Raw genomic sequence first — 25,663 nt, 5'->3', positions numbered from 1 at the left:
GAGTGTATGTTTGTTTTCTAATTAATGGTGAAATTGTGTTGATAAGCTTAGATTTTTGTCAGAAATCAGTGACCGCCAGCACAGATTTACCATTTCCAAGTGTTTTTTGTTTATTTATTTATTTTAAAATAAAAAGTTCAAAAGGAAAATTCAGTTTTCTATTAAACTTAAAAAGATTTTTTTTTTTTAAATGAAAGGTTGTTTTCTTTACAATCCATCCTCTAAAAATGTTGCTGTCTTGGTTTAAATCTTGATTTCCACAATGTCTCAGCAAAGTACAGCCCTGTTGCCTCTGAAATTACTGAATGAATGAATGAATGAATGAATGCAGTTCAAACATACAAATGATATCCAACTCAAATGCTGATGTATGCTTGTATCACCCCCTGCAGGATAACCTCAACACTGTCAGTGATGATAGCTGAAACCACCTTCCAGTACAGTCCCAGGTTGAAGTTAATGCTAATCGTGATAGGGGTTGCTTATTACCTGACACCTAACATGTTAGCATTAGCTTTGCTTTGGGAGATCTCACATTAAAAGGAACTGGAGACCGCACGTACCACTGATATCAACACAGGCAAGAAGAAGTCATCTTGCAACTGAGGAATGTGATGTGTGGCTGTTAAATAATGAGGCTAATGCTGTGATTAATTTCTAATGAGCGAAACTCACATTTCAGCTCACTTCCCGTTCTTCAGCTTCATGCCTCTACATTCTGGTCTTTAATGGTTTAACGCAATGCAGTCTATTTTTGGTACTTGGCTTGGGAGTCTTGTTCATCTCTTCATCACTCCTGGAAGAGATTTAAATCTATTTACATGAGTGCTTTCTTACTTTTAGAGAAAATTTAGGAATATGAGATACTTCACAGAGAGCACTGAGTGCAAGCATCCTGTTGGGGAATGAAACCATTTTCCACAGCTGTGGCCACTTTTTGCTTGACCTTTCCAGAAACTGTTGACAGTGTTGGTTCACTGTTGCTTCTTCTGGATGCCAGTTCCCTATAATTACATAATAAATGCAAAGAAAACAGACAACTTAGCCTAGCCTACCTTAGAAATGACGCAATCTATCAATCGGGAGGTTTTTAATTGATATCCGTAGGGGCCCCCAGTGTTGATCATCTTCAGCGTCTCCTCAAACCATTCAGAATCTCTTGTCCTAGACAGGTTATGAAACACTGTCCATCTAGCTGTTGTTGGATTCAGTTTCACTCCTTCTCAACTTTTTATCTGACCATTTATATAACATGTAGGGCACCAAATGTTTACAACACACCTTCTTCAAACAATGTGTTGCAGTGAACTGACAATGTGAGTGAAGTGAAACAAAAATGTTTGTTTCTGCTAAATTATAGAGCCGTTATTCCTGCTCTCTCATGTGTGCTTTGGTGTGATTTATATAAGCACAGACTTGTTATTTAATAGCCACAATGTGTTTATCATAATCTGCTTCTGAGAGATAAACTATTCGGGACTAAACAGGTAAAGAAAAACTAAATTTATTGTTTATCCAAATTTCCGTGAATCAAACTAACATATAAAAGACATTTGTTGGATTTTTCTGTTTTGTTTTGTATTGCTTTTACTTGCTGAGAAATGCCTCAGAAAGATGAAGTGTTCAGTGACTGTTTTACTGCTGTTTCTACTTGAACATGTATTCTGCTTGGGATCTAGAGGAACAAATTGCATGACAAAAAAATAAAATCAATCAAACTCATCTGGAGCTTTTGTATCTGAAGTTTGTTTTAGAAAAGCCAGTAGTTAGAAAACATTTCAAGATCTGCGTCATCTCTGCAGTGCATGTTGAGATTTAATGAATTATTGATATGTGAGACAGTGCCACCACTTTGAACACAGGCAAGCCAGTCTTTCCAGGACAGAAATGCAGACATTTCTGTGCCGTTCAGTCGACATTTGTGCTGCTTTAGTCTTGTGACAGAAGTCCTGTATAATCTTTTAAACCACTGTGTCATTAGTTCAGACTCACAGAAAATGAAAGGATTACAGCCTTTACTACTTACATGGAGAATAAACGGAACTTTACAGAAAATCCAACCATCCCAACCTATTTATACAACAAAGACTTTAATGCATTGATCATATTGAAATGAAATCCATAATATAACGTCAAGCTCACATTTTCTGATCCAGCTTCTGGGAGTGTATTTTCATTTGCATGACAATAAAAGTGTGCACGTTCTGAATATAGTCAATGCATCTACAGTGATCATCAATGGGGTGGAACACAAAAAGTCCTATCTATTCAGGTACTTCAATTAGGTACAAATTTAAGGGACATTTTTAGAGTTAATGCCTGTAGCTGTAAAACTTCTACCGCTGTTTTAGAATACACAGGCTACCTAGTCCACCATTACACTGATTTGACAGGTTTGTTCTTGGTTTCCTTAAAATCGTTTAACATTAGTTCTAATTAAAAACAGAATAACTAGGTATTATTTTATGGGTGCGTATGGTTTTACTGCTTTCAAGATATATAAAACTACACCAAAGTAAACTGTAAGCGACTCTATCATTTGAACATATGGAAAGATGGTGTTTTTGCAGACAACATGACTAATGTTAGAATATTTATTTGCACTGCTTTTACTTACAGAATGAAACAAATGATCCCAACTATAAAAATCTACAGCTGTAAAACTGCAACCAAACATCACAACAATATTAATATTAAGCAAAAAGAAACCCATCATATTTATTAGTGAAACACTAAAAGGAAACCTTTTTCTACAAAATGCACACCTGAACTTGATGATGTTTTGGTAAATTGTCCTCATATTTTTACCAAGTAATCATCTTTAATATTATTATACATTTGTTAGTTTTCTTTGCGGTTCCCTTAAACTACAAGAATATAGCAGTCACAGAGTAAAAACTGTACTAATACTTAAGATGATTTACATTTACAGTGTTTATTTGTTTCTGTAAACTCCATCCTTGTTTGAGGGGAAGGGAAAACATTCAAATGAACCGCAGCTCTGATAAAATTATCACCAGAAATAATTATTAATGAAAGACAAGTAAAGGTTTCAAGAAGAACAAAACCTCTTCACAAAAAACAACTTCAGCTTTTTTGTCAAGTTAATTCTGTTTAAGATGGATTGACACCTTATCCCCAAGTCTGTTAAAATAACAGGTTCATTTTAAAGCTGCCTTTTATGCAAGCTGAGTTTTTGCATTTTGTATTCGAAGTTCAAAAAAGGGTTTTGTGCAGCTATGACTAAAAACAAGTCGTCGACACTGAGAGGATAAGACTTTTGTGTCATATTTAAATAAACACATCCAAGGGTTCTCGGTTTTAGAACGTTAATTGGAAGAAATTGACCAACAGATGTGCCCACCCACTCTCCCACGCACGAGCCTGTATATATGCGGACTGGTCAGTCAGCTGATGACTAAAACATTCCACACAATCTCTCCTCAGTACACGGGTTTCGTCACACGAATGATTTTCTAACCCATTACCCGCAATGTGGAAATTTGTATCCAACTGCAGGAGGAGGACTTGCAACTTGGTGGGATTTCTGTCAGGAACGTGTCCTCTGCGTGCACCTGGAGCCACCGGAGACATGCAGAGGCAACAGATTCCCCACTGTTTCCCCTCCCTTCCATGATAGTCATCCATCCGCGGTGTACCTGCGATTTTATTCCTGTGATGGGGAGAAGCGCACGGAGCTGCGCTGCCCTGATCCTGCTGGCCGTCGTGTGCTCGTGCCGTGCCGCCACGCTGGAGTCCATCCACTGGAGCAGCTCTAATGCAAAGTAAGGACACATCCGAGATGATGGCAACTTTGTGCGTTAACTGTCACCTAACCAAGAAAAAGCAGAAAAGAAACAATTATCTGTTGCAAAGCAAGAGAAAAAGTTTCCATCTGAAATTCCTGCATTTAATTAACAAGTTTGATAAAAAAAAAAAAAAAAAAAAAAAAATTATGTATGTAAAATAACATTTATGAGCTGCAACCCTTTAGAATGCGGATTTTCTGTGGTAATTTACAATTTAGCAGTAAATGAACAATTTATTTCTACATGTTGGAGTCATTGCAAAGCCTGTCTCAATGCCTTCTACCAGTTGGTTGTGTGATAGTGAGCAGTGGTGTAGTGCTCCATCAAGAAGTGAGTATGCTCTCAATTTTTCGCCCTTCTTTAAAAAAAAAAAAAAAAAAAAGTAGCCAAGGAAAACACAATTTAAGAAAAAAAAAGTGACATGTAAGACTTTTCAATATAGTTTTCTCCAAAAATCCATCAGAATATTTGCTCACTGTCACATAATTTTTGCTCTTTAGTTTCTGGTAGAATGAGTTATGGCATTACTAAGCCAAGACTGGCACACACTAGTGAGAAACAGGCTCATAGACATATATACATATATCTTTATTATGTCTATGTTCAGGCTGAAGTTAACCCAGCTGATGTTTAACTGCACCAGTGTAGTAAAGGTAACCTTAGCTGAGTTGCTGGTTAACTTGTACATGTGTAGGGATGTTTGTTACTGTCAAAGCAGCATCACAGGGGGTTTAGAGGTGAGTATATTCAATGCTGACTGAAAAGATTAACCCACCTATACCCTGGACTACACCACTGATAGTGAGTTTATAGCCTAATGGTGGAATTCTGGTGGGATTTTTGCCCAAAAATTTTTTTAATGCAAACTTGTTACTGAAAACTTCAGTGCTTAGATTGATTTTCAAACCGCTTGTCTAATAAACAAGCAATTTGACCCATAAAGAGGCTCCTTTGGATTTTTGATTAATTTTCAGTTAAATATCCTGACTTCTAGACAGATTTTACAAATAAGGCTTTCTGCTGTTGATGTTGCTTATTAAAATACTGCCAATTTGTGATTTATTAGTGCAAGCAAAGGGCTGTCTGATGCTTCGGTGCATTTCTAAGGTTATTTATTGCATAACATAGCATGATAGTGTTTGATCCTTTTCTCACACACAGATTTACTCCTGGCCAGGGTTTGGTGCTCTACCCTCAAATAGGGGACAAAATGGACATTGTGTGTCCTCGAGCTGATGCTTCCACTGGTGGGATAGAAGAGTTCTACAAAGTTTACCTGGTCTCCCGAAGTCAGCTGGAGAGCTGCACAGTGGACAAGATGGACACACCCTTGCTGAACTGTGACAAGCCTTATCAGGATGTAAAGTTCACATTCAAGTTTCAGGAGTTCAGCCCTAACCTCTGGGGTTTGGAGTTCCTCAAGGGAAGGGATTATTATATCACCAGTAAGTTACCTTCACATGAGAACCTGCAGGTCTTTGTGCACGAGTGTGCAGTGCTAAAATCACAAGCTGCCAGTTTCTACAGGTGGAATGCACTTAAATCAGTGCAAGCAAGTGTTTCCTCTGCGTTTCTCTCTCTTTTTTAAAAAGTAAAATCTGGGTAAAGTGGAAGCCATGATTGCCAGCTCCCTCTCACTTTGTCAGTTTGGATGAGAATCAAGAAAATGTGGCCTCGTTATTGGACCGCTGTCGGTTAAACCAGCATCTTAGTGGCAAGTGATGCATGAGATAGAGAGCAAGTCTTACCATGTAGCCTCGCCCACCTCACCGCGCTCTGACAGCACACTTTACTCTGGCAGGCCAGTGTGATTCCAAGGGCTTACATGCCCCAAATCACACAAGGCTTTTACAGCATCAGGCAGATTTGATGGGAGCTTTCAATGCAACGTGGCTTGTGGCTTGTAGCCTGTGAAATGTTATCTGACCTAAATGCTGCTAACAAGTCTGCATGTGTGTGAGAGACAGGGGTGAATAAGAGTTCTTGGGGGGGGGGTAGTGTTAAATGTAAAACTGCGTTTTTGAATGGAAGTTTAGTTTCTGACATGCAAGTTGTTTTTTAAATAGGCTGAATATATATTTTGTTCCTTAAATTTTTTATGAAAAGGTTGCTCTAGAGCTGCAAATCATTAGCTAGTTCAGTAGTTAGTTGATTCTATGAGACTGTTACTGAGATGCGCCTCGCTGAACATGATGCAGCAATGGATCTGCAATAAATCCTATCTTCATGGAGGCTTTTAAATGTGTTCTAGAAAGTTTGCTAGAGATTATTTCAGATATCTTGGATGGGAAAAAATACATTAAGTGGGGCAACCATGTTGCAAATGCAGCAAAACATTGTAATAAAACAAGGTATTGCTTCATAATGCTGATTTCATCAAAGTGATTTTTTTCCTCTGCTTATTTATCAGCCACGTCTACGGGCTCTTTGAAAGGTCTGGATAACACCAATGGAGGGGCTTGTGGGACTAAATCCATGAAGCTGGTGCTGAGAGTTGGCCAGAGTAAGCAGATATTGTCTCTATTTCAGCATCAAGCCAGTGGATAAAGAATTACGGATGGACAGAGCTTGTGAAAAACACATTTTTTTCACATAAGTGTAATGCAATAATATCTTCTCCCTTTGAATTAAGTGGTCAGATAATCTCATCATCCAGTCATTTTCTCCAAGAATGATTGCCATCATGAATTACTGTATCTCAAATCCCTCATTCAAACGGCCACCAGCTTAAAGCTCTCAGCATTATCCTGCATGTGATCATCGCAGTGGCAGTCAATGCTCCCATCCATATTAACATCAGAATGGCCAATAGTGGAGTTTTGTCATTTTTCACATCCATCACAGATTTGAAATTTTAATAAACCTTGCATAAATATTACTTCTTACTTCAAAATGACTTTCATTGTCATGATATATTGATGCAGGAACATATGTTTGCTTTTTGTATTTTTAATTAAAAGGTTACAAAATTGCAGAACAATTAATTAGGGAAGCAACTTAAAATATGGAAAAAAAACATTTAACGTGTTTTAGTTTATTTGTGAGGTTCAATAGTGTGCAATTGGTTTCTACATAATTAGATAAACAAAAAAACGATGCAGCGTTTCATGTGTTTGTGAGGCCCAAAATATATTTTTTAACCTCAGATCTGTGAAGCGTTATTTATATAAATTATTCATTTATTGAGCATTAGAGATGAAAAATCAGCATTTTATGTGTTTCTCATGCTGATCATAACTAAAAACATGAAGCTGTTTTCCTGCTGTGTTTACAAACATTACAGGCATAAACAAACCTGCTACAGCAAAAGAAAATTGAATAAGTTAGAACTGGTAATAATCTTGTTTAATCCGCACATATATTATGTCAGTCAGTTGGGAAGTCATTACTTTTGTACCACTTTTTTTTTTTAGTCCATTCATGCAGAATGTGCACTGGGGAAATTTATATTAAGGCCAGTTGTGAATTAATGATAACGCTCTGAACTGAAACAAAACGTAAGACTCTGGTTTAAATTGAGCTATAATAGGATAGCTAACACTGAAATGTTATGTTGATTAATGTGTGCTGTCCATGAATCATTCATTTAAATTACAGGACAACATTTCGTTTTGGTTTATTTGCTGCCTATTGAAATGTCATAATATAGATTTTTGCTTGTATTGTTTATGCACATGATTAGTGCTACATAAAGACTTGATATTAATGTTTACTGTTTATAGCAACCGTTTCTGTAGAGGCACTTATGGAGGCATTTTTTAAGATGAAAAACAAGAAAAAGCAATTGTATATGTACACAATTACATTATCTAAGGGGAAGCCCTGTATTATTCTTAAGCCTTTAATGTTTGCACTAAGAAAAAAAATTATTATTTTTTTTTTCAGCAAATGATTGAGATGACAGTTAATGACAGAATCAGCATTGAAACAATCCAAACTTGAAACAGTAATGGGGTTACTTACTTTGGGCATCGCATACCCATAGAGGTAGATCTTTTAGACTATTTCTTCAAAGTAGAGCAGCTTGTTCGTTTATTTATTCATTCTTTCATTCTTTTAACCATTCTCTGTTCCACTTCTTCCAGTTCAGGGTCAGCAGTAAACTGGTGCTTATTTCAGCAATTAGCAGGCAATAAGCTGGGTACACCTTGTAGAGGTCACCAGTCCATTGTAGGGTCAACAGAGAAAGACAAACAACCACTCACACTCACTTCAAAGGATAATTTAGAGTGACCAGTTAACCTAAAATGCATGTATTTGGACAGTGGAAGGAAACTGGAGTACCCGGAGCAAAATGAAGAGTAAACAGGGACAATATTCAAAGTCTCCACAGAAAAGACCATTGTTTGAAAAGAACATCCCAATCCTCCTTATATGACTAAAATTTGTTCTCTTATAGTATCATAAAATATCACAAGTGTCCATCTAAGTTAAAGCAAGAGCCCATGGCTCTTTACATTAACTCCCCCCCCAATTTCACCTGTTGTCTGAGCAATTCTGGATCAAATGACTGCACTGTCTGAAGGTATTTACTGTGTATTTACTGGCTCCAGAACAGATAAACATTAATGGGAAGGGAACACCTCAGTGCATATAGCAAACTCATTTTTGCTGAAGATGCTTTTTCTGAGGCTACATGAGGGGGAAAAGTTCACTTTTTCTTTACACAAATGGAGGTTTACCTACTTAATGTTTTTTCCACTACAGCCTGCAGGACACAATGTAATGTAATTTTTTTCATACTGTTGTAGTTACAGGCTTGTTTCTCATTTGGTTCTGAATACAAAATTTCTCCCAGAGCAATGAGGAAAAACTCATCATAAGTGGCAATGTGGACGGATTTAAAAGACTTGTCTGAACAGGTGCATCCATGTTTAGAAAGGCAGTTTTTGCTACATGTGGTATAAGTACTACAGTATGAACTAGTGGAGCTTGTTTTAACTTCATCCTGCCAGCATAACCGGCAGACCTCAAATGACTTACTTTTTGTCATATTGCTGCTTTATTCTTATATTATCTTGACAGTTTTTTTCCCTATTGACTTACTTTATGTCATTCTTTTCTCTTCCTTTTTTAATTGGAAAGTCTATCTGAGTAAAAGGTTGCACGACTGCTGCATTGGAAAGCAAGTGATTCTCATGAGAATCCATCTGGGTAGCCTCTGAAACAACTTGTATGGGCTGAAACACAAATATTTGGATCAACCAGCATCATATACTGGTCATCCCAGATGGGTTTTGGCGGCTCCTGTTTGCTGACTGGTTTCATCTGATCCCTCCCTGGGCTATCTGATTGAGCAAGTCATGACTTTGATAAGCAGGTGGTTTATCCAATCTCCTGCAGTTTTTTTAAGCACCTGCTATATTAAGGTGAAAATGATCTCTTGGGATTTTTTTTGTGGGGTAGATGTTTAAAGTGTCATAAAAAGAAGAAAAAATAATGCAATGCAAAAGTGTTTCAATATAATTAGTTATATCCCAGCACTTTTAGCTTTCCATCATCATCAAAAATCCTCCTCAAAATCAAAGCAGCCTTGAGATGCTCTCATGTGTTCTCATTTTGTCAGACTTGCTGATGCTCCTGCAGAGCTACTATGGAAAATATGCAACTGTAAAACTGGTGGCGTGCATGTCTGAAAATTCCCTGTGGAGAAACCCCAGGGAAAAACAGAAATTAGGTGCATTCAGTTACATGTGTGTGAGTAGGTGGAGAAAATGAATGCATTTTCCAGTCAAGAAAAATGAAAACCATGGTTGTGGTTGAAACAAAGAGTCTTTGTAACCTAATTGCATTTAAAAAGTTTCCTCTGGTTCTTCTCTGATGATACATTTTTATCTGAATGACTGTTGGTGTAAAATGAATTGTACAGAAAGTGCTTTACTTTGTTCTAAGGGGCTAAAATGAGACTCATTTTTGTAGTTTCAGCTATGTTTAATGACTCATTTTATGACATAAGCCCTCCCACATAGATAAATTGAGGAGTTGCATGCTGGCACTAATAATCATATGTTGTATTTTATATTCCAGATGCTTCAGATGCACCTTCAACACTTCAAGAGTCTCCGACCAGATTCCCACCCACACCACCAAAGTCCAAGGCCAAGGACGCCTCCACAAAAGAAAGGAATACAAAAAGTAAAGCTGGCACAACCACAAAACAGAAATATAGCCTGGAGAGATTTTATTTAAAAAGTGCAACAAACTTTCCTAATGATCCTAAAGGATCTTTCAAGCTGAATTACAATCATTTTTTATGTTTTGCCTGTTTACTTGTAAACATATGTTCTGTTCAGTCAGAGGTTTAATAGGTAAAGAGGTTTTTATTTAATCTCATTTTCTTCCAAAGAAATAGGCAGTTTTTGTTGACGAAAAACAAAAAAAAAAAATTTGAAAATTTGAAGGATTTAGTTTGTAGAAGTGTAGGTTTTAATATTAAACTAACAAGTTTTCCCACCATATTTTTGAATAAGGTCAGGCAAAACATTGGAAACACCTTTACTTTTTTTTAACCCTTTAATGCATGAATTATATATATATATATATATATATATATATATATATATGTATATATATATATATATATATATATATATATATATATATATGTATATATATATATATATATATATATATATATATATATATATATATATATATATATATATATGTATATATATATATATATATATATATATATATATATATATATATATATATATATATATATATATATATATATATGAAAAGCAATGCCACATGTCTTTAAATTTGGTATTATACCTCTACAGACATATTCAGTTATACCTTTTTTGTTCATTATTTATATTGGACTTTGTATCTATTTTAATTTATTATGTAAAATATTTTTAAAATAATATATTACCATCATTATATTATGTAGAATAAGTCAATTATATTTTGGACTTATATTTTCCTCTAAAGTAACTGCAGCTCTTAAAGTTTGTGAAAACTTGGGCTATTTTATGAATCTGCAAACAGAACTTAAAGAATTGATAAAAATGAAGGAAACTGACATTAACATTGAATTAAGTTATTGAATTAAATGAAGTTATTTCATTTGAAACTATACTGTGTCGAAAAAAAAAAACCAAACTAAGGGAACATCTTTTTTTGCTAAATTGCTATGTGACATATTCCAATATGCTTCTTCATCTACGACTCTCCCATCTCTCCTCTGTGCCTCATCATGACAGACATGGGCTCTGACACTGGACAAACAAACCCAAGCAGCGGCTCTCAGCCAGGACTCTTCGTGTGGGTCATCTCTGGTTGCGCAATCCTCCTTTTGGTCATCATAATTCTGTTGGCAGTGCTGTGGAGGTGCCATCAGCGCCGCTGTATCCCTGACAGGCAACAGCAGTCTGCCTCCGTGTCCCTCAACACTTTGGCTGTGCCGAAGCGGGACAGCATTAGCAGCGACAACAACGGATCAGACCGCAGCGATGTTGTCTTTCCTCTGCGGGCCTCTGACAGCATGATCTGCCGTCACTATGAGCGTGTGAGCGGCGAATATGGGCCCCCTGTGTACATAGTTCAGGAGATAATGCCCCAGAGCCCTACCAACATCTACTACAAAGTCTAATCCTGGCTGCTTTACTGAACTGGTGCGAACCATAAATTTCAGCTGCTGAGAAAAAACTCTCAAGTCTACAAGTTGAAATGAAGTCAAAGCTTCCACGGCCACATCTGTCAACACCTCTGAAGAAATGTTAGACACTAACATGGGAGCTGTGTTTCACTGTCCTCAAACTTTGAGCTGACAGAAGCCTGTCTTGTTGTGTAGTCACACTGCAGAAAGCGGACAAAATGTTGTTGAAGTGTTTTGTTTTCTTGAATGAAGAGACGATCTGAGAGGAAGCTGGTGTCATATCAAATCCCTCAGTAGATGTGCTTGGTTTGTTTCGTGAGATATTCTTGGGAGAGAGCAACAGATTTATCTTTAAGAAAAACTCTTCTTTTTCCTGTTACCACATGTGGCAGCTTTCTGTGTACAGCAGCGTAGATTTTGTTTAATTTGTTGAGGAACAGAGGGAGAAAAGAATAATCTTGCACCATAATGCACTAAATTTACAATTTTATTTCCACTGGATTATAAAAACTTTGTCTCCAGTGCTGTGAAGTGAAATGAAAATCATGATTAGATGTTTTTTTTATTGAAGTAAAATATTATTTAGGGATCCGCAATCAACCATTTTGATCCATTTACCTACTCTTTTAAAAATTTATTAAGAAGAGTGAAGAGCAACAAGATAAATAACTGATTCAGTTATTTCAATTTTTGGAAATCAAGGTCTGTCTTCTCTTTATGTAGTAAAACTAAGATGTGTAACAGCTAGAAACACGAGAGACAGACAAAAGAATGAACAAAAGCTAATGCTAAAATGAAAGTTTGAATCAGAATATAAATTAAAGGACATGCCCTCGATATTCCTTGTGCTTGCAAAATTAATAAGCAGCACAGTGCATGATAAATTCAAAGAAACATGTACTACAGCAGCACAACTTACTCATCCTTTATAAGACCATCATCTGATCCTGCTAAGCAGTTACAGACACTGCACTGCATTAAAAAGATAAATGTTGTGTACGTTGCAGTTCATGCTCAAGTAATTTAGGACTCAAAACATTTCTCTGCATGTTTCTTTTTTTATTTTCATTTGGGGGTCATTTTAACTAGACTGGTTTATTGTCCCTACACTTCAAAAGCTGCCTAATTGTTGGCCGGTTTATTTAATGTTACAAAAAGGATAAATAAAGGAACTACTGTGTTCATGAGACCATAAATCTGACTCTTAAAATGTATGTAAATATTTTGGTGCAAATTCTGCTCTCTCAAACCTGGATTAAAACATTCAAAAAATGGGATAGGATGACAAAATCACTCTTGTATGTACACCACCTCAGCTCAAATAAGCCTTTGTGCTTCACACATTTACTCAAAGCTCCATCTCTTTTGCATCTTTTTTACAAAAGCAGTAAAACAAACTTCTGCATTACAGACCCACAAACAACTAGACTCTTTAATAATTTACATGTCTTTTCTCAGACTGTTAAACGCATCAGAGATTGTCATTGAAAAATTGCCCATTAAGGCTACAGGTTGTGATTCTAGCATACTTTCATCTGGCAAAATTATCCTCTCGATTTACTTAGAGACAGCATCTGTGCAGTGAATTTCGCTGTGCTTGCATGATGATCTCCCACAGAGCAACTTAAAAGCAACAGAATATTTTGAACATCTTCTCACTCAGTGCAGCTTCAGACATACTTTTGATGAATAACTCTATTTCCCTCCCATGCATGTATGCAGGGACAAAGCCAGTGGTCCAATTAAATGGCAAGGCCAAGCCATGTCTAACTACAGCTCAACTCATCTATGCATGTGACCACGCTGAGTGACGATAGTGACTGTCACTCTGTTTTGAGCTATTTTGAATAGAGAAAACCTGTTAACAAAAACTTGCGAATGTAGTTTATTTTAATCGACAAAAACTGGAAAAACTTTTGTTGTTAAAAGCAAAAATACAATAAATAAACAAATAAACACATTAATATTCAGAGGAGCTGAATGTGTGCCGTTCTCACAATAAATATCATGAAGACTTGCAGTTCTTCCTTAGCAAGTAAACAATTTTTTGCAGTTTACCTACAAGCTCTCAAACTATCAGCAAGGGTAACAAAATATCTATTTAACAAAGAAAAACCACAACATTTAATTATCTCAGTCTCTCCTGTGGTGTCTTGTGAAGCACCCATGGGTGAACATGTTTCATGCTCTTTCAGCCACATCATACCGTACATTTTCAACCTGTCAACTTCCATGAGCTTCCTCTCCACCAGGGACACTGTTGCCTCTGACAGCAAGATGCCAGATGAGGGGGGTCTTCAGCACATGTGCTCTGTGTGCTGAGCAGAGCTACGATTTCATAACCTTTATCCAAAATCTAAGGTTGACTGGCTTTTTTTTTTTTTTTTAAATCCACTGCTTTGTGATGATATCTTTTGTTATTTTTATTTACAATTTTAGCAACAAAACACGGGTTAGATGATGTTCACCACATTGCACTTCTTTTTTTTCATTTAGCCTGAGAGATACAATAAAGAGTTGCAGCTGAGAGGCATGGACGGCGTCATTCTTATCCTGCAGCAAATGTAATTTCCCCTCTGGCAAGAGATATATTTAAATTAATGGAAAATGTGTCAAAGATAACTTCATTACTACTTTCTATAATTGACTTCTTTTTTATTAGACCCATCGTGCTACAAACCATCCAAACCACTCTCAGTTTTCAATGGGAATACTCATTCTATCTTGACTAAACAATAATCTGTCCTGGATAACATGCTTTTGGAGCTAGTCATACATTGTGTGTAACAATAATGAAAAAAGAAAATACAGCATAAGACAAATTAGCTTCTGACTCTGATTCCCTGCAGAGTGTGCTAGCTGTCTGTGTGCATATGTGTGTCATTCCACCCCCTTGCTTGAAGTGATCCCAACTCTTGTGAGATGTTTTTTGTCCTATGTGAAGATTCACATCTGAATGGGCTGTGGCCGGGCGAGGTGAGTTCAGTTGACCTGGGGGTCATGCTGAGACAATGGTGGCCAGGCTTCTATAGGAAGAACAAAACAGAGGCCCCCGGCCTCATGGCCCCTTAAGAAGGAGGGGCCTAGATGTGGTGGGGCATTTTAGAAAAAAGGGGCAGAAGTGGTGTTGCATCAGAGGGGATGTTTTGGATATCAAGTACATGCTTGAATAGGACAAGTGTTTCCAGCATTATGTTTTTGATAGTCCGTTTAATCAGAAGTCTGTTTTTGTGTTATAATATGGACACATCCGAATGATCTCAGGCCTATACACGCTTCTGCTGGTCTGTGTGAAAATGTTCATGCATCTGTATCCAAATTAACATAAAGTATCATAAACGTGTCCTGGAATTCTTTTGGATTTGATACCTGCTTTGCTGAGCGAGGCTTTGACATCGCTTCAGCACAGAGCTCAAAGCAGAGGGGGAGGTCAAAGAAGGAGAGCTGTAAGCTTTTATCTGACCCCATGGGACGATGTGAAGTCTACAACCTCCCTGTGTCCACCCACCCCCCACCTCACTTCCATATGCAGAGGAACTACTGGCTTTGTGTGGGGGGTTGGGGGTCATGACTGAGCGCTCCCACTCCCACAGAGTGCCCAGAGGAGTGAAGAAGAGCAGCTATTTTGGTGTAAGGGTGAGATGTTGTCCAGTTATTGGTCAGTTAGAAGGGGGAAGATTAAAGCAGAGATAAAACAAGCACCTCTTTATTAATTGGACTGAAAAGCTCTTTTTAAAAGCTATCTGACCAACAGCAGTTTACAACACATCAGTATGAATAATGCAAGTGGAAGTGTTCAACCTATCAAACAGGCAACTATGTCTTATCTCTTCTATCTAATCCCTTAAGCATTCAGGTCCGCAAAATAGGCTAGTTTCAAACAACAGAAACTTCCAACAATAAGGAAGTGAGTGCTTCCTCTTACAGTTGAAAATAATCATGCCAGTACACTACAGTATTCAGTTTGCTAGTTCCCTCTGCTGGCCAGCTTATATACTTTATCACACTCAAACGTTTGCAACAATTTGCATAATTCAACACATTGGAGCAGAGAAAACCTAGAGCTGCAGATGGTGCAATCTTCAGCATTTCTGCACTAGAGCAATTTAAAACATGAGTGGGATGCTAAATAACAATGAGCCATTTATCTTACTTTGCATTTAGGTAAAAACCTTCTTATGCATTTCATTAGACCTCCATTATATTCTCCACTTCCCTGTGGTTCAGTCTGATGAGGGAAAAGTGGAATGAATTTGGATTCATGTGGAAGGGATCATCCCTAGTTTCTTTGTTATTAAACTACACTGTAACCAGTGTACATAAAAAGCATATTTGTCATTTATTTAACCAAGTTTACATATTTATGTAAGAAAAAAGAAAACATTTGACAGTTTTTTAAAAAATTATTTTTCTGGAGGCTCTCACCTGCTTTTCTTACTATTCTTGATCAAAAAATAAATCAAGCAGCTAGATCTGAGGGTAAAAATATGTGAGAATGGTATAAAAAAATATAAAAAAGGTTTAGAAAGTTGAGCTCTTAAGGCACTGAAACATATTAAATTGAAATTAATAGAAGGCTTTAGGAAAAATGGTCACTTTGGTGAACTTATCCATCATTCACAGATATTTAAAATGGAATAAAAAATTATGCTTTTGTTTAAAGCATCTTTTACTTTTGCCCAATCTTTACATATTGTGTTTGTTGAACTTCGACAACTAAAGCTAACGCAGTGGAGTAGAAGCAAAATGTATTTCCTTTGCAACAGACTGCAAGAATAAAGAAAAGTTGTGAAAAAAAAAAATTCTAAGAAAATGTAAGTATATAAATTGAGTATTTTTACATATTTGTTCTGCACCTTTAGTTTATTGCATTTTAAGCTAAAATTGTACTCACGGCCCATTAAATGTAACTGTGCTGTACTTGAATTACTTACTGTATTATTCTCAAATAGATAAAAAAAAATCTAAATAAAATTAATCCATCAAATTTTAGATGTATATGTAAAACTAAAGTTTTAGTCATCGCAAATACAAACATATAAGAAGAAACAAAAAAAGAAGAAAGAAAGAAGAAATATTAGTAGCTAATTTAAAGCATGTCACAGCATCAAATTAAATTTATATAAATGAAGAAAGGAGAGTAGTATTTATTTCAATAAAAAACAATTTTCATATTACAGAAATACAGTTGATAAAATGTGATGACGCTGCAGAAAAGCTGTGGAGTGTTGAGTCTGGATACTACATCCAGTCTGAGGGCTCAGAATTGGTTGCAATACTCTGCTGCTTCTGTTGTGGTTTGATTGTTAAACCTCTAAAACATCCAGCTGGTTTGTTTTAAAAAAGAGAACAAAGGAAGACCAGAGAATGGGCACATTGTACATTTGGGGCACACATTTTATACAGCTTAACAAGTTTAAATTGTAGATTAAAAAATGGCATACACCAGACATTTGTTGTTCTCATTTAGTGAGTTTTGCTTTTAACTATGTTAAGTGCAACATCATTAACTCTATTAATTGATCGTAACTGCTTTGTAACCAAGTTATAAAAGAAAAAAGGAAAAAAAGAATTTTGATCACTCTCGAATAATATATCTGTACCATTTTTATTTTTAGCTATATTTTCTGCTTAAATGGTGGTCAGAAATGACCTTTTCAGCTGTTTTTAATTATCTACTGAAGTTTGATTCTGTAAAATATAAAAGCTTTTTGTAAAAATAATAAGGAACTGTGATTTAAAATGCATTATACATGCAATAAATACACAAAATTTCTTCTTTTTGAATGATTATAAACTATTTTATAGTCAAATAAAATATTTCTAAAAAGTTAAGTAAACTTAACTCATATATATACACAATAACCAATTTATACCATAACAAATTAAATAAATATTTAAGAAAAATTGTTTACTTTAATTTTTCTCTAAATTATTTTGCAATAAAAAATATTTTTAAAAAAATCATTATTTTGTTTTGAAGTGGTTAAAGTATGGATTTAGTAAGAAATATCACATTATTTTATCAACAGCAGTTATTAACATTTAAAAATGTAAATAATTGGAATGGAATATATTTACAGAGCAGAATAACATATACAGAAATGTAAACATGTATTATTTTCAGAAAAAAAGAGAAAATGTATTGCTTTTCATTATTTTCTCTCAAAAAACCTAAATAATTAATTTCGCAACCTTTAGGGTTCAAGTGCAAACCAAGCACACTGCAAGCTAATTATAATTAGTTGTGGCGCAGCAACAGGTTAATTATAGGTTTATATTTTTCACGCAGGAAGCAGCTAAAGGAATTAAAAACGCTCCAATTAGTTTCACCACTCAGCGCCATTAACTTCGCTCAAAGTAAGTAACCTGTCGAGATTATAAATCTTTCTGTTCTTCTATAAACTTAAACAACCATAGAATTGAACGCGCAGTTCGCTTTCTGTCACGCGTGCATGTGATTTTCTAATAAAGGATGTAACTCCGTCCGTGTCCCTCTCCCTCCTCCAGAGAAAGGAGGCTGTTTGGTTGGAGATGTGGGTCGGAAGTCCCGTAGTGTATGTATGCTAATAAGGGTAGTTGGGGGTTGTAGCTAGATATTTACGTTCAGTGGGAGCCGCCCTTCATTCACCCACATGGTTACCAACTGGTCGCCTTCGCGCCACTTTCTTAACAACCTAATCATTTTTCAGGCGCATCTCTGGGTTAGAAATAGCCTCTCTACTGGCTCGGGTTTCACTTTATGTTTTGTTTTTGCCCGTTGGGATAAAAGTTTGCGGGAGAGTTGCGTATTTATTTGTCTTTTTTTTGTCGCTGTGAGACTACACGGCAGCCCAAGCAAGTGAGCGAAGATGGTGGATTTCGGCTGGTGAGTGTCTACCGAGCGCATGTTTATCGGCAAGGAAGTCGGATATGGGGTCATGTTTTATTCTTTATTTTGATAAGTTGCATCCTATATTGTTCGTGTTACTCGGTTTTATGCTTCTTGTCGTACTGCTGATGATATCTAAACATAAATGCATAAATGATATGTTGGCGACGAAAACAGTGTAACGTGAGGCGCATGGCAGCCCCCTCAGCTCCACCATTGAGGGAATGAGGGAGATTTGAAATGCTGGACGGAGCTTTCTTCTTTATACTCAAGCATGTACTCCCACGTTATCCAGCCTTTATTTAACAACATATTGAGCCTATGCACACCACTTGGATATTTGTTAACTTAGTTTGTAAATCTGATGAATTTGATGCTCACTGTCGAGTGCAGTGGTGTGTGAGTTAAAGTGCCCCCCAGAACAAAGCAGTAGCACATGGGGCAGCTGTAGGCCGCGCGCTTTAGCTCACTTAGCTTAGCCACAAACTTTAGTCACCTGTATTAAATCCGAAAATAGTACAATTTAAGGATGGATGATACGTTAGTTAAAATATTTAGATGGACAATCGAGCGGGCGCACACGTGCTCCTAGTTATGTTCAAACGTGTGCTTGCTAGTTGTTGGCTAATGGCTAATTGGTGGCGAACTTCATTTCAGTTTTATTAACCTGTTTGAAAGATATAAATATAATTGTTTTGCTGTAATTGGTAACCTTATAGGTCCTATGTACCATTTACGGTGATAACCAGGGCAAATCTAGTAACGTGGCTTCCCATGTTTTCATCAAGTCAATACCAGCTAGCAGTAGCTAGGCTACCTGCTCTATCAACGCAGGAGACCATTGCTTTTTGCTGCTAGCCGCTGCTGCTCCCACACGGGAGGTGACTTTGTTTGCTAGGACGCCCAAGTCTCTAATCCGTTATTCTCCCTGTATATAAACTAAAGGCAGTCTCAGTTTTCACGACGTATGACTACATTTGACTTGGTATTGAATCGCCTCAAGTCGCCTATGCTAAGGGTTGGCGCACTTCGAGGCGCCATGTTAAAAGAGGTGGGGGAGGGGTAAACAACACCGCTGCGTGCGCAGGCGCTGCAGTGTCGCAGCGAACGCGGGCCGAAGGTTTCCCATTCATGGTTTCAGTGACCTCGTGCTCTTCTGGTGCACCAAAACTTCGTAATAAACATTAGCAAACACGGTTAATTGTCATTGAACCGACTGCGGGAGTGGTGAGGGTGGGAAATATTTCTACGATTTAACATAGTTATTTAAAAAAAATCCGTAAACGTGCACGAATCACTTGTATTTTATTAGTGATGTATAATGGTTGTGCTCAACTCATGTGTATTGTTTCTCTCGTTTCAGATCCACCATGAGGAACAGGACACCGAGTTGGAGTTCTCAGTCATGAAGAAATGTGACCGCCTTGCCTTTGGAGGGATATGATGCCATTATCAGTCATTGTATTGTCAAAGTGCTTACAGTGCAGGTAGTACTGTGTAATACCTACTGCAGTGAAGGCACTTACAGCAATACCCTGACAATGATGAGTTTACTCTTTGATGTAACATGTCATTTGAAGTACTGTCTTTGTGCTAAGGTGCATCTAGTGCAGATAGTGAAATAGACTAGCACCTACTGCCCTAAGTGCTCCTTCTGGCATAAGGGGCTGTGATACGCACCACCAGACCATTCCTAATTTCTAATTGGGCTCAAACATCTCGCAGTTCTCTGCTAGTTTTGCATAGTTGCACTACAAGAATAGATGAGTTGTGCAAATCTATGCAAAACTGATGGTGGCCTGCTTGCTCTCCACCTGTCTAGATTTTGTGGTTTTGGGGGTGTTGCACCAATCATCTTGAAAGCATAATACACCATAAACATTGCTCTTTATTAAACAACTCACAAATGAACTAGGAACATTTGCCAGTTCCAGTCAAGCAAAATTGGTTTCAGTAGTACTAAAGTGCTTATAGTGCAGGTAGTGCTGTTCCCCTATCTACTGCAATGTAAGCACTTGAAGTACTTCTAACTGCATCTTCTGCCAACTGATTTGTACAGTCGAAGACAAATATGTTATTCGCCGCCTGTTCAGTTTTGCTGGTTTGCATTCAGCTTTACAAGTGTTCGCTGTGCAAATCCATGCAAAACTGAGTAGGTTGGCGAGCATTGTTCTGCAGCGTAGAACCTCTTATCATCATGTGCATTGACGTTTTGAGGTGTCCTGTCCTGTGCAGGTGGGGATTAGTAGCAATGCTGTACCATTGGAGGTATTGCACTTGTCCCGGCCTGTAAAGGAACAGGAGATGAAGCTGACTGCCATATTCTGAATTTTAACGAACTTCTACGTTACATTTTTTTTTCCATATTTCCATTGGTTTTGTCTGTTTAAGATGCATAATGTCATTTGAACATTTGCTGTGTAATATAATATAAATATATATTAAAAAGTTGAATTTGCCAAGTGTGGGTTTTTATTTTTTCAAAGCAAATGCCACTAAAGTAAGTTTCACATTTACAGTTAAATGTGGGATGAAATGTTGAGATTACTGTTAACAGCTGTTCATTTATTTAGGTACTGTGCATGTCATGTTAAAATATTTGGTATGTAACTGCAAAAGAACTTGGAAAGTGCTGGCTTATGTCAAACAGCTCATTTCCGCCCTATGTTAAAGTATTACCTTCATTTCACATGTATACACTCTTCGATATGTGGGTGCATTGATGATGAATCCAGTGTCTTTGCTAAATTGTGGAGTTTGTAGCATTCTATCTTCTCTTACAGGGATAAAAAAAAAATTCTAAAGACCTAATTTTGTCCTGTTCTCCATCATAGTATCCTGAATCTTGCTCGGATAACGGGTCATTTTAGAACTTGTATTTTTAGGCAATGCATCCTGACCAGTACTTTTTAATAGATTCTATATTGCAATGATAAAAAAATTCCTTCAAAATATTCCAGGTGACTCCAAATGATTAGATGGATCACTTAAAAAAGTAATAGAATTGACACTAAGGGAGGGAAAAATATTTTGATCAGTTCTTTGTTTACGGCTGAACTCTGTCACGTGATTTACAATGGTTGTTAAAAATGTACAGTAATGGGCATTTTACAGCAGGAGAAATCTTAAATATTTTTTGCAATATTAAATATTTTGTGATGACAAATTTATGCTACTGCGGGTGTTGCAATAGTTAATACTAGGAAATTGTATTGTGTAAGCTAAATTGGGCTAAAGTGCACCCTGCAGTGAATGTTTATAAAGGTTTTATTTTTCCCACATAAATGTTTACATGAACACACCAGCAGAGATACGTTTATTAGGATTTCTTTCATGCTAAACTTTAATCATTGATGATTTATGATTGGTTTGGTCTACTAAAAAGAACCAATTTTGACGCAAGGACAGGTAGTGGACCTGTCCTACACGTCGAGTAGGGTTTCAGTGTATTCTTGCTTCAACATACCTGAATCAAACTCTGCTGGATTGCAGCTCTCATAGGAGGTGCATAAGTAACGCTAGTATAGATTATGTAAATCAGTTTACTCGATAAACCAGATCTTCTGTAGCCATTGCTGAATTTGCAGTCCACAGACTGAAGTTTAGGTCTGTCCGCTAGATGGCGCTGTCCGGCTGCCCTCCTGCAGTGGATCCAGCCGGGTAGTGCAGGTAACATCACGGTACCGCCTCTGCTGTCGGTCCAGCCAACTTGGACAACATGAGGCATTCATACAGACAAGTCACACCGCTGCAACTTTGTATCACCTTCAAGGTTTATCCGGACAGAAACATAAAGTCCGCAGGATCTGCGCTGTTTACTGAAACCTGAAATGTGGACTCACTCTATACCTTCTGGCTTCTAGGTTGAGGACTTACTCCAACTTCTAAAAAGGCTTCATATTCCCTATTTTTCTGAGGATCACTGAACCGGGATTTAATTAAAATGCACGTGTTGTGGACGGGCTGCGTTTGCCTTCTTATATCTTCTTATGGATCTGGACTCGGGAACCCAAGCAAATGCGACGAAATGCGCAAAGTTTTTCAACTCAGACAAATCGGACCAAATCAATTATTGCCTTTAAATCCCATACCAGGTATGTGTTACAGATAAATCTGCACAGAGAAGGCAGTTGTGCATGTTCTCTCTCTCTCCCTCTCTCTTTCTTCTTTCACCCTTCATTGTAGTGTCAGCAAATCAAAAGTCAGCCAACATCCCCAAGATTGCTCATTAACTGCTTTGTAGTGATTTTTCCCAGCCTTTTTAAGTACTAGTTAGGCTGTAAAACCCACACTTTAAATAGCTATAATAGTAATAATAAAAGCCTAATATTAATCTGTAATATTAGGACTTACAATTAAATTGGAAAGAATCACTGCAATTCTTCCAAGTTAATTTGGGTTTGCATCGAAATTTGGAGCAACAAATAGAAGTGTTTGTGGAACAGTCAGTATAGGATTAATGGAATTATCAGCGGCGTAGGGGTTAGTGTAATCATGCTGTTTTAACCCCATGACACCTGGATTTACAGCTGGTGGGATTACTTGTTGGTCCAGAGGAAACATAAACTCTCCTCCCTTCTTTAGGTGTTTACTTCAGATAAGTGGCTTGCATGGGATAAACAGGAATTATTTAGTGTGAAGTTAGGTAAATTAGGCCTTACTTAACTTTCTGAACGCCACCCATGGTAATTCAGTGTAATATCTGGGGGGAATTATGGGTGTGGGTATTTTATGTGGGCTTTCCGTGATTGTCTGACTTACTGCTGCTTCTTGGAAAAGGAAATCTTAATGGTGTTGACTGTCATCCTGCCACAAACTGCAGCCTATAAACTCTCCTAACCCTCTTCCCCACCACTGCTGTGGGGAAACGGATTCAATTGACAGAAAACCCTCAAATACCTCCTAAACCTCTAAATAACCCGTACATCGCCATCACTGCCACTTACATGGGTTTGTGTGTGGCTGTGCAGATTTAGGTCTCAGGGTTGTTTTATAATGTGAAATTTCTGTGGTCAGCTGTGGGAAGTGGGGGCTCTCCTCTTCTTTAAGAGTTGATAAGCTTCTGTAAAAATACTTGCAGCTATCTAAATGTTCATCATTGATCTTTCTGGCAGCATTACAGCTAAAACTTTTATCAAGATCAAATTTATGTGGATATCAGGAAGATATAAATAATTTCCTTGATGGATTCAGATTATTTCTCCAATATCTTCACTATTTTCAGAGGTGCAGATAATGCTTGAGTGTGATCTTCACATATATGATCGATTAGGTCTGTGAAGCCAAGTCCCCAGTTATTCCAGGAGCTGGAGAGATGTTTCCACTTTTTACGCTGCCAGTCTGATAAGAAGTAGCAAGCAACCTTCAGTTTGGGTCAAAACACAGCAAGACAAGCATGTATTACCTAAGCCAAAACTGCTCCTATCTGCAGTGTGGGATGTGAAAATAGGTCTGGGTTGAATTTAGGTTAAAAAAGCAAGACCTGGGGCACTTTCATGTTTTGTTATCTGGAAGACGTTGAATTCCAACATGTGTGCCATTGCCTGCTCTTAAACCTCGCCGGGAGCTGATAGCATCTCTGGTAGAAATCTGCACACTCTGCCTGGGCATGTCTGAGAGGCTCCTGCAGAGTTTTGGGTCACCTTTAAGATGTTTTTTAACGTCCCATATGCAGATCACTTACATGTGCTCGTATAGGGGGCAATTCAATTCACTATCTGATCGAGACGATAACTCTTTGATTCAACACCTTCCCTCAGGTTTCAGATGCTTTGATTTTCTTGCTCCACTCGTGTGTTGCTCGATAAACAGCAGTTATGTTTGTCCTTTTTACCTGGTCTGTTCTGACTGACCTCTATGGCTGCGAGACTTTCAGGTAACAGAATCAACCAATGATGTACCAAACAGATGTTAAGTTTTTGGAAAGACCCAATAATTTCAGCTATTTATGAATTATTTACTCAGCCGCATATCTGTAATGGATCACCTCTGTTGTCCAGACTGAGATAGTAACTAAAACTTTTGTTGTCATATTGACATCAATGGTCTTGGCTGAATTGTCGCAGCTGTTATTTGATAGGCGCACAGTTTCAAATATTCACGTTCCCGACAAGGTTAACTGAAATTACTATTCAGATTATATGGTATATACCTGAAAAACTGAACAATATTGTTACTTTTATCTGCAACCTCTCATGAGTGTGATTCCTCTTCAGACCAGGCATCTTTCCATAACCCTGGCTACTTCTCGCAAGTCCTCCAGATTTGTTTGTATTATTAAACATTGAAAATGGATTAGCTATAAAACGGCATGCCTAACCTTAGTGTGCGACTTTCATGTTTTCATAAGACACAGTAAACCACGTGTCAAACTCCAACCCTGCAGGTTCTTGATGTCTCCATGCTCCAACACATCTGACAGAATTAAACGAATGGTTGACAAGAAGCTGTTGGATCCATTTGATTTAAATCAGGTGTATTGGTGCAGGGAAACAACAAAAACCGGCTGGATACTGGCTCCTCGGCGACTGGAGTTTGACACTCCTGCAACAAACCATTGAAAAGTTTGGGGAAAAAAAGGTTGAAACATAACAACCTTTTTCTTTGTTTAATCTCATTTTAGACCTAGCTACAACTGCCTGTAATATTTTAAGTGTTCAAAATTCAATCTGTGACTCTTAGGTTCAGACCTTCAGGTGTGCACGACAAGAAACTTGACGTGCTGCACCAAAAAGATGGAGGAGAAATACCAGATGGCAGCCCGGAGAGACATCCAGAACCTCCTGCAGGCATCCAGTTCCGACCTGAAGTTTCTCTTATCACGCAACGTAGCTGCTTTTCAAGGTAATTGTGTAGCATTTAGTTATCACTACTGTAACTTTATAAACACGGACTGAGTGCAAATATTTATCCTGCTGATGCGTAGTGTATGTGCGTATGTTTGTGTATTATTCCAAGCTTGAGCATCCCTGAGGAGTTGGGGGAGTTTGTGTGGTTGTTGTTAAAACAGCGGATGAGTCATTATGTGTGTTTCTGTGTGTGTAAGGTTGGACTTCAGAGAAAAAAAAGAGCTGTTTCTGTCCTTTGAGTAGATCTCCCACTACCATTTGATCTTCAGATATGCTGTCTGTTCCTGTTGGAGAGTTAGAGGGTCCTTATTTCTGTGTAAGGTGTCCTACTACTCTGTATTATAAAATGTCTCCAACTTTCATATTAAGAGAGCTTGAAAGCTGTTGTTCAATCAAAGACTCTTATTTTTAACTCACTGAAGTGGACTTCCATGTCTGTTTGTGTTCTTTTCCATTCCTCACCATCTTTTCACTCAGCAATGGCTTGCAAGTAGTGACTTGCCTCTGTCTGCGTTTTCTGCCTGCC

The 25,663-nt window shown here is 37.5% G+C and overlaps 2 protein-coding genes across 2 annotated transcripts in view; both read left to right on the top strand.

The window, feature by feature from the left end:
- Positions 1-3,675: 3,675 nt before the first annotated feature.
- Positions 3,676-11,412, top strand: LOC306758685 (ephrin-B2a-like; the record flags this gene model as incomplete). The annotated part of the gene is made up of 5 exons (XM_079244054.1): positions 3,676-3,785; positions 4,971-5,254; positions 6,220-6,312; positions 9,837-9,944; positions 11,024-11,412. The coding sequence occupies exons 1-5, from the start codon at positions 3,679-3,681 to the stop codon at positions 11,410-11,412; spliced, it is 981 nt and encodes a 326-aa protein (XP_079100180.1). The 5' UTR covers positions 3,676-3,678.
- A 10,820-nt stretch (positions 11,413-22,232) lies between these two features.
- The window catches only part of LOC306774364 (glypican-5-like), a gene marked incomplete at both ends in the record, with an annotated part of 133,618 nt that continues 130,187 nt past the window's right edge, over positions 22,233-25,663 (top strand). Inside the window, 2 exons of the mRNA XM_079264383.1 lie at positions 22,233-22,383; positions 24,971-25,132. Of these exons, the coding sequence (XP_079120509.1) occupies positions 22,233-22,383; positions 24,971-25,132 (313 nt within the window). The remainder of the gene's footprint in view (positions 22,384-24,970; positions 25,133-25,663) is intronic.

This window comes from Telmatherina bonti (genome assembly GCF_933228915.1).
Source record: "Telmatherina bonti genome assembly, chromosome: 1".
NCBI lineage: Eukaryota > Metazoa > Chordata > Actinopteri > Atheriniformes > Telmatherinidae > Telmatherina > Telmatherina bonti.
This window is presented reverse-complemented; position numbering and strand designations above follow the sequence as displayed.